Here is a 10137-nt window from a genome sequence, read left to right as displayed (position 1 = left end):
TCTAGAGGGAGAATGGCCACAAGCTGGCTAATCTCCTGCCTAGTTAGGCCTTCTGTTATGAGCTGAGATTTTCTATAGTTTACAAGCATACCAGTAGCCTTCATGAACAGCTCTAGAGCCTCCTTTATATTTTTGAATTCATCCCGACTTCCATTGCAAAAAAGGAGTATATCATCAACGAACAGGAGATGTGTGATGAAAAGATTTCCTGCCACCTCCAATCCTTTTATTGATCCTTCTCTTTTTGCTTTTAACAGTAGCTGGCTTAAGCCTTCAGCCACTAGGAGAAACAACAGAGGGGACAAGGGGCATCCTTGCCTTAATCCCCTTTTCCCTTTGAAAAAGGGAGAGGCCGCCCCATTAATGAGCACTGCGAAACTGACACTACTGATGCATCCCATTACCCAGTTTATAAAATCTATTTTGAAACCCAGATGTGTCAACAACAACCGGATGTAGGTCCAGCTGATTCTGTCATAAGCTTTTGATAGATCAATTTTTACCACAGCTCCTTTCTTTTTCAACAACTTAACGTTGTGTATTGTCTCCTGGGCCACACCTATAGCTTCATGGATTTGTCGACCATCCAAAAACCCGAACTGTTCATTTGAGATACATCTGGACATAATTGGTTTTAAACGAGCTGCTATAGTTTTTGCTATGATCTTGTAGACGCAATTGCATAATGAGATAGGTCTGAAATCTTCAAAGGATTCCGGCTCATCCTTTTTTGGGATGAGGGCAATAAAAGTGGCGTTGAAAGGAGCATATATCTGCCCCTTCCTTCTGGATTCTTCCACCACCTCCGTAATTTCTGAGCCTATCTGCTCAAAAAATTGTTGGTAAAAATCTATTGGCCAACCATCCGGGCCAGGGCTTTTATTCTTTGCCATGGATTTTACTACCTTCTCCACTTCCTCCAGAGTAACCTCCCCCTGTAACCCTTCTGCTTCTTCTTCTTCTACATATCTGGGGAAGCTTAGCGCTGTCCTAATAATTTCTGCTAGCGAAGACCCCCTCTGTTCAGAATTTTTTTTTTGAAAATGGTTCCTCCCCAAAGAAGAAAGTGATTCAAACGTATTTGCCTCTCTTCCTTCTTCATCTTTTAGTTTCCATATAGTGTTCATAGTCTTTCTGCCTTTTGCTTAGTTGTGAAAAAATTTTGTATTTTCGTCTCCAGCCAACAACCATACCGCCCTGCTCTTCTGCCTCCATTCCTCTTCTTTGTCCAATAATATTTTGCTTCTCTGCCTTTCTAGAATCATAATCCTATCTTTTGATTCCTGTGAATCGTATCCGGGACCGGCAGGGTTTTCAAGGCCCCCAAGTTCCCTATCAATATTGTTTAGGGCTTCATTTTGATCCTTCTTCCTTTTTTTTGCCCATTCTGTTGTGGCCTTCTTCAGTCTTTTCAGATTTTCCATAAACAGGAAAGCCTTGTCTTCCAATGCCTCCCTGTTTGGATGAAGCCATGTTTCATTGAAGAGCTTCTTGAAAGATTCCTCCTGCATCCAAGCAGCGTTGAACTTGAAAGGGGCTGCTGGCTTTTTTGGGGGAGTGGCAAGTTCAAACAAGATAGGGAAGTGATCCGAATTTCCTCCTTCTCCAATCCACTGTCTAAACATCGAGACCTTGGAAGCAAGGTCCTCACTTAAGAGAAATCTATCCAACCTCTTTGCAATCCGTCCCTCCCCCGTCCTTCGATTTCTCCAGGAAGGCTTAAGTTTTTGCAAGTTTGCATCAACCAGCTTATGCAGGGATAGGGAGTTTTGAAAAAACTCTGAAAGAGGATCTTCCCTGGCTGAGGGACCCCAGGCTTCCGCTCTCCCCATAGAGAAATTCAGGTCGCCTCCAATTACCAGATTTTGGATTTTCAACATGGGTTTCTCCAGAAGGTTGTTCCAGAACGAAACCCTCTCTTTACAGGGCCCATAAATGTTTAAGATGGTCAATGGCCAATCTAGATCAGGGGTTAAGACCTCCATCCCCAATCCATTGGCAAAACCCCACGAGTTCAGCTGCTTAATTTTTCCTTCTCTATACCCGACAGCCACTCCTCCCGAATGACCATGGGAGTCCAAAGCTTGGAAACTCCACCCCGGGAAAAGAGTGCCTAAAGACTTCTCTACTTCTGGGCTTGTTCCTAGAGTTTCCTGCAGCATAATGAAATCTGGATTGTACCGCTGCATCAACTCCTTTAGAGCCAGTTTTTTGGGTTTACTGGCTAAACCCCTACAGTTCCATGAGAGACATATCATTTTGAAACCTTTTCACAGGGTTTCGCCGCTCTAAGCACCCTAGAAATCGACATCTGCTTCCCATTCTCCATATCATATTTTGCCTTAACCTGTGCTTTTGATAATAAAGACTTTCGCCCCCTAGTCTTTTTTTTCGAGGCCTGGGTTATCTCCATTCCTATGCCCCCAATTGTATCTACAGCCTCAGGTTTTTTATCTAGGGAGCGGAGGTTATAGTGGCTTTCGGGAATTTTGGTCGGGATTCTCGTCTCATTTTTTGTCTCAGATTTGATGGTTTTGTATGCTTCCCCATCACAGTTTAGAACATTTTGTGGACAAAATGCATTTTTGGAATCGACCATTTTAAATTCTTTTAATGGAAGATTTTGCACATTGCATATTTCATTTCCATTGATTTGAGAGAGCGAAGGAGAAGGATTAGAGACCAAATGCGTACCCCTCGAGCCTTCCTGGATAACATCTAGGGCTTCCAGGTCCTCCTCTATCGGATCCGCGATGGGGGCTTCAACTAAATTTTGGCAGGGACTCTGCGATTGTTCTGTAACCTTCTCACACTGTTCCTGTTCGTTCCCGATTCCTGTTTGATTTCCCTTTACACTAGTGACTATCTCATCAGCTTTCAAGATTTTCCCTTTATCAGATTTCTTTTGTCTCCTTCTGCGGCGGTAGCCGGATGGGCAATCCTTTGCCAGGTGGCCATGCTCGTGGCAGATATGGCACCTATATGGCAAATGCTCGTAGTCCAGGAGCTGGTCATATACAAAGTCTTTGTAATGAATCTTCATCTTCCCCGGGAGACCCTTCTCTAAGTTGAGCATTACCAGGATCCTTGCCATGGCTTTATTCCTGGTTTCCAAAAATGACATGTCTGCCTCCAGGAAAGTACCCAGCGTATTACCAATCGAACTGAAAACAGAGTCTACCCAGAGGAAGGGTGGCAGCTCCGGTGCCCGCACCCAGACTGGAAAGGTGTCTACCTTCTCTCTCTGAGCATCGAACAGTGGAGTCCAGCGTCTAAAGAGCACGGGACAATTACCAAAAGCCCAGTTTCGTTCCAGGACCCAATCCACCATTTCTTTCTTGTCGAATTGGATCATAAACCAACCCTTCGCTAAACCCGACACTTTGAACGCCTCTCCCAAATTCTTTTGCCACTGCTGTTCGGCCCAATTCTGAATGAACTGTACCGAGAAAACCTTCCCTCTTGCTCGACCCACCACTGTACTTTCTGCTACCTCCATTGCCTCCTCGATCTGAACGTCCACTCCGAGAATCAAATTTGCTTCTGGGGCTTGTTTTACCACTTTCTGTTTTTTCCTTTTTACCCTGGGATTTTCTCCTTGAATCCCTTCTCTGATTATCGCGTCCTTCACCCCCCCTGCTTCATCTGAGGATCGAAATGAGGTCTTTTCCCCATCTGGTTCCAGATCTAGGGCTTCCGCGTGAAGTCTGTCTTCCCCCAATTTCCGGGGGCTTAACCCTTCACCAGCCCCTTCCTCTGTCCCTTCCTTCCCCGGCTGCCATACTGCAATTTCACTCGGGACACCCTTCCTTCCATCCTTCTGCTCCTTACTCCCTTCTATCCCCTGCATTTCTGATAAGGTACCCCCATTCTTTGATAAGGATGTACGTGAAATGGCATGAGGGCTTCCTCCCTTCACCTGGCCAAGATCCTCTTTTAACCCTGAATTTGAGGTTTGCCAAGCCCAGGGTTTGGCTCGTTGTCCGTAGACAACATCTTCAAGACCTCCATAGCTAAACTGAGCACCAGGGGGATCGATTTGGGTACTTACATGGGTTGCTGAGAGATCTTCAGACTTCTGGCCCTCCTCTGCCACGCGTGCTTGGTCCTCCTTGCATCTGCGCTCGTCCAACCCCTGATTCCTTTTCAGATCGACGCCCTCCGACGCATTTGGCTTCAGAATCTTCAGATCTGCGCTTCCCTTCGTGTCCTTGAGCAGGCTATCCCCTCCGAAGAAGAGATCCAGGTTCTGGGTTGATATTTCCTTACCCCAAACCGACAAAATGTCCTCAGGTTCAGGGTCCAGCTCGACATATTCTCCTGGGATTACCATGATTAACCTCCTTAATTACCTTCTTAAATTACAGCACAGGTTACTTCGCTTCTCCTGCGGGGGGTTGCCTTAGTCTAGGCGGTGAACCCGACTAAATCCTCCAGTCAAAACGGTATTGCACTGTAGACGCTCCCTCTTCCTCCGGTTTACCCTCCACACCGTTCCCAGACCGTGCTGCGACCACCTGTTGATTTGCGCTGACCAAGGAGCCCTCTTGTCGCCTCCTCCTGCTGCGCTCCGAGCTGCTCGAGACCCCTACTCCTACGCCCTTGGCCCTATCGGCCGCAAGTTTCGCTCCTGCGACCGTTCGCTAGCAGCCTCAGACTCCATCCTCCCCCCTGTGCCTTCTCAAAAGTCGAGGGAATTCATTAAGCGAAAGAGTTCACATATACACAACGATCATTATAACCATCACAATACAATTTCAATGTGATAAGCACCAAAGCCACCAAATTAGTTCAATTTCTCTAATGCATAAGAACGCCAACATAAATCGTAAACATTCAAAGAATAGTCTTAAAACATCCATGATCTATGCATGAAAATGTGTTGGCCCAATAGGCTTCAAGTATTAAGCAAAATTTCCAAGATACATGAGTACAATGAACACCACTAGCTCCAATAGTGGAGCGTTTGAGCCACTACTTGCTCTCCAAAAGAACTATCTCTATCTCTTCAATGCCTTGTGGGAGAAGCCAAGGTGATGAGTCCTCTCGTTGAGTAAGGAGGCTTCTTTTATAACGAGAGGCATGACTCTTGAGCTTCCCATATGACTTTTAAACTTCTAATGACCTTTGGGCTTCTTAATAACCTTTGGACTTCCAAATGACTTTTGAACTTCAACATGACTTTTGGACTTCTATATAGGTGACCTTTAGACTTCTCTATGTGGTTCTTTTGTCCATATATGACTCTTGGACTTACACATATTCATATTTACAAAATTACATAATTTTTTCCACATCATCATGTGGTGACAACACAACAAACCACAAACATTGATGACTTGGACCATAGTGACTCGTGACATGGACTTTCTTGAGAGGTTGGGAAAATTCCACCTGATGTACTCAAGCCACAAACATTGATGACTTGGACCATAGTGACTCATGACATGGACTTTCTTGAGAGGTTAGGAAAATTCCACCTGATGTACTCTTTTGGTCTTATGGGCTCCCCATCCAATCTGCATCTGTGAATCCACACAACTTCACTCCCTTTGTCTGTTTGTACCATAGTCCAAATTGGGTAGTGCCTATGAGGTACTGTAGAACATGCTTAGCTACCCTCCAAAATAATTTGGTTGGCCTAACCATAGCTTGGCTCAGCTAGTTGACTGCATAGCATATATTTGGTCATCTGTTCACAAGGTACATCAGTGAACCCACTAGTTGTCGTAAATGGTAGCATCCACTTCCTCACCTGAAGTGGCATCCTCCTTCCTCCAATTGGTTGCTAGAGGTGTATCCATGGGTTTGAAACTGTCCATGTAGAATCTTTGTAGTATCTCATTAACATACTTGCCTTGAGAGACAAACAGTTCCCCATCGCCTTGCCATACTTCCAATATGAGGAAGTAGTGCATGAGACCCTTGTCCTTCATTTCAAATTCTCTTGCAAGGTCCTCCTTGCAAGATCTGATCAGTTGTTCATTACCAATTAAAATAAAGTCATCAACATATAAGATAATAATAAACAATTTATCTTCTACCAAAATATGATAGAGGCTTGCATCCACCTCACTTTTGGCGAAGCCTAAACCGATGAGATAGTTATCGATCCTGGTGTACCATGCATGGGGTGCTTGCTTGATACCATACAATGCTTGCTTGAGTCTGCACTCATGAGACTCTTGATCAAAAGTCACAAAGCCTTTTAGTTGCTCGATTTATACCTCCACCTCAATAAATCCATTGAGGAATGTTATTTTGACATCCATCTGGTGGATCTTCCACTCCATCTGCATAGCCAAAGCAAGAATTTATCTAATGGATGAGTACCTTGATACACGAGCAAAGGTCTCCTCATAGTCAATCCCCTCAACTTGAGAGTACCCCTTGGCCATAAATTTTCCCTTGTACTTTTCTATGCTTCCATCTGCTACTTGTTTTACCTTGAAGATCCATCACGAACCCACAACTGATTTATCTGTATAAGAGACCACTCCCCAAACATTGTTCTTTACAATGGATTCATATTCCTCCACCATTGCATCAACCCATACATGTTTCTCTACTGCTTCCTTGAAAGAGGATGGCTCAATCTCTACAAGCTCAGTCATTAGAGCCATGTAGCCAATGTACCGATCTGGTGACCTTCTTTGCCTACACTGATTTGAAGGAGAACCCACATTCTCCCTCATATACTGCACAAGTCTCTCAACTTCCCTGGTCCTTTTTCTGCCTTCTCTAGATGGTTCTGCTTGAGTGGCTGTCTCCACTCTCTGCTCCTCAATTTGTGGTTACTCCACAACTTCTTGAGGTTCCTCGTTTGGAGATAAAATCTCCTCTTCTAGAGGGATCTGAAGCTCCCTCTCAAGAGAGCACCACATCATTTTTTCCTCATCAAATTTTACATCCCTTCTCACAACTGTCATTATGAGGGATGACAAGTACACATGGTAGTTGTGGGAGTTTCTGTTTAACCCACAAATACCCCCAATTCTATTGTCGGCTCTAGCTTCTTCCTTGATTCTTTTGAGACAAAGTAGTAAACAGAGGCTCCAAAAATACTGAACTAGAAATTACAATGTAGATTTTCAACTTCTTATGAATTTTTTATAAAAATCACATGACACAAACTTACTCTACTGCTATGTGGACATTAATTCACAATTTAGAACAAAAATACCAGACATGCAATAAGAAACCACACACATGCAAATAGTAATTTTGCTGGGGAATGTTAGCACCTAAATCTGCCTTAGGTTGAACGAAGGGAAAATTCAGGGTAACCACAAACCACGCTCAGTCTGGTAGCTAGCCCTACCAGAACAGGAGAGGGCTCTCTCCAAGTCACGCTCAGAGAATAAGTAAACAGAATGGTATGAGATGACTAGCAGTGAAATATTGATCTTAGGCTAGTAAGTAAATATGGATACAAGAAGCAATTTTTTATGAATGACTGAGTTTCTGGGATGGTATGGGACCAACAGACAACAATGAGCAGAGAATTTAATACAAAGGCATAGATTACTTCGTGAGGCAAGACAGGCGGAAAGTCTAGCAATTTAGTTTGAAATAACGCGGAATGGAGGAATTGCTTAGGAGGGTGAAAAGGGCATAAGTACATGAATCCTTTTCAAGAGAAGCAGAACACTGAACATGAAATTTTCCCACAGGCAGAGCAATAAAAATGAATTCTACCTTATCTAACTTAGAAAATCTCACTGGAAATGAATATGAAATGAACTGTGAAACATTACGAAATACATATGAAACATAAGAGACACATTTGCTACACTCACAACCACATGAATCTCATGAAACAGAGCCGCTGCCTTTCATTAATCCTCTGTCAAAATATACAATGAAGAACTGAGTTTCTCTCCCACAGTCTCCCAGAAATTACGAGCCAACCAACCCTTTGCAAATGGTTTGCCACTCTTGTGATGTCTCCTGGGAGCCTGTTCTTCCGAGGATGAATCACTTTATGTCTCCATCCCATACGCTGATGAATGCTCAGATGCCATGACTACTGTGTGTACTGTACTTGGGCTGCCCTTTGGTGATGGTGTGAAACTAGGTGTTGTTGTGATATCTGCCACCAAGGGGAACAATGAAAAAAAAGGGAGTATAAGGAGGGGAATAATATGATGGGAATAGGGGTTATGGGGAGAGGTTTTGTTTAGGGATGTATAGGAGGGTTTGGGGATTTGATAGGGTAGGGTTTTGGGGTTTTGATAAGGTAGGGTTTTGGGGTTTATATTGACCAAGAGTGGAGGGATAAGGAATAGAGGTTTGGTAATATTTTAGGGTAGGGAGAATAGGAAAAAATGGGATAGTGGGGATAGGGAAAAATGGTAAGAAAGGGAAAATGAGGGGTGATAACGAAACCTTGGCATCAACACCACAATTATGCAACCCTAGCAACAATGGATTTTGGTGTTTTCTTATGGTTGGTTTGATGAGTTTTGTTGCAATTAAACATAGCCATGAATCACCATAACATTCACACAATTTGATGAGCAAGCCATGATATAGAGCTTACCTGTTGATTTGAGGGGTTTCACAGGCAACTTGAGGCAATTTGGCACGGTTTCGGGCCTTTGTGGGTGTGCGCCGCGCCCGTAGAAATTTTGCACTGTGGGGTGGCTCTGTGTGCGCCGCGCTCTGTGTGTGCGCTGTGCCCCTCTGTGTGTGCACCGTGCCCCTCTGTGTGTGCGCTGCGCCCCTCTGTGTGTGCGCCGCGCTCTGGAAAACGACTCCCACTCACTCTTAAACATGCACTTTGATCTCCTAATCACTTTGCAACATTTCTCTATGACCTTGATTTGCACAATGACCTTGTTTGCTTGTGGAAACCTCTATTTAAAGGCTTTGAAGTGATGGGTTTAATTTTTTCTTCTCCAAAAACCCAATTTGCTAATGTTTCATTTTGGCTTTTTTTTCACTGACTTAAAGCAACACTTGAATTTCTCTTTTCCCTTTGAAATTTTAGGTCAAATGATGAAGTTTACGACACTCTTTGCAGGGATTGCATGACAGGGAATTTGGCCACGGAAACCATGACTGCATCTGAAGAAATCAACTGACGACTTTTTTGAAAATTTTATCACAAATGACCCTGTTTGACTTTTCTTCAAAACAGAGTTTTGAAGAATAGTCGAAATTTGTCCACATGACGATGAAACTCTCTGAATCATAACTTTGTAAGCGCCTCACTCTGGCCTGCATGGCTTTATTGGACACGGTTGAAGACCAAATTGATTAATCCCTAGACCTAATTATCGAAAATGACTTTTTTCCATTAAAGGACCAGACCTTGATTGTCATGGACTTTAGTGATCATTGACAAAATACCTAAGCCAGCAGGAGCCATACATGAGGGGAATGACTAGCATGACCTTTTCCGTCAGATTATGGCATGCTCCTAGCGGAATGCAGCTGGGTGAATGGAGCGAGACTCCTAAAAATGAAATGCATAAAGAGTTTTGATCTCTGACGGAGGACTGACCAGACCGACTCTAACATTGGCTCCAATGGGGGATGGTAGCTCCTTGGAGGTGCCAAGAACAACAGATCTCTAGAAGAGTTAGACAGTGCCTTCGTCCATTGGGCTATGGAGTTATTTTTTCGACAAACAACACAGGTCTCTGACTCATTTATGAAACTAAAATGACCAAAAAATTGACTGAAACTTGACATTGAAATGACTTGAAGACTAACTTGACAAACTCAAACCAAACTGAAATAAAAATGGTATTTACATTGATAGTGGAAGCAGTGTTAATAACTTAGAAATGGTACCGCTTGAGTAGCTGACCATTGATCGGCCCTCCTGGACAATCTTCCTCGTTCATTTCCTTTAGAAGTAAGGCATTCTGACCCCGATATGCTGCAATCTTGAAAGGACCTTTCCAAAGATTCTCGAACTTACCGTGCTTACCTTTTTCCTCATTCCTTACATCCCACTTCAGCACCACATCATCCAACTGAAAATTATCCTCCTTTGCTTTTCTGTCATAAATTTTCTTGATCTTCTCCTGCAATTTGGATGTGTTCTTGAAAACTTCTTCTCTGGTCTGCTGCAAGTGGACCATTTGATTCAACCTTCTCTGCATGGGATCTTCTTCACTGCCGGCC

The 10137-nt window shown here is 43.6% G+C and overlaps 1 protein-coding gene across 1 annotated transcript; it reads right to left on the bottom strand.

Annotated features, from left to right (window-relative positions):
• Window positions 1-1145: 1145 nt before the first annotated feature.
• On the bottom strand, window positions 1146-2258 carry LOC149252475 (uncharacterized). Its single transcript, XM_089454161.1, has one exon. The coding sequence runs from the start codon at window positions 2256-2258 to the stop codon at window positions 1146-1148; it is 1113 nt and encodes a 370-aa protein (XP_089310287.1).
• Window positions 2259-10137: the final 7879 nt, after the last annotated feature.

Source organism: Pinus tabuliformis, chromosome 7 (assembly GCF_031772625.1).
Source record: "Pinus tabuliformis cultivar Carrire ecotype Pingquan chromosome 7, CPIR1, whole genome shotgun sequence".
Taxonomy (NCBI): Eukaryota; Viridiplantae; Streptophyta; class Pinopsida; order Pinales; family Pinaceae; genus Pinus; species Pinus tabuliformis.
The sequence above is the reverse complement of the archived record's forward strand: the minus strand, read 5'-3'. Positions and strand labels throughout refer to the sequence as shown.

Excerpts from the sequence above, each read along its gene's own strand:
- LOC149252475 (XM_089454161.1), bottom strand. The coding sequence starts at position 2,258 with ATGATATGTCTCTCATGGAACTGTAGGGGTTTAGCCAGTAAACCCAAA.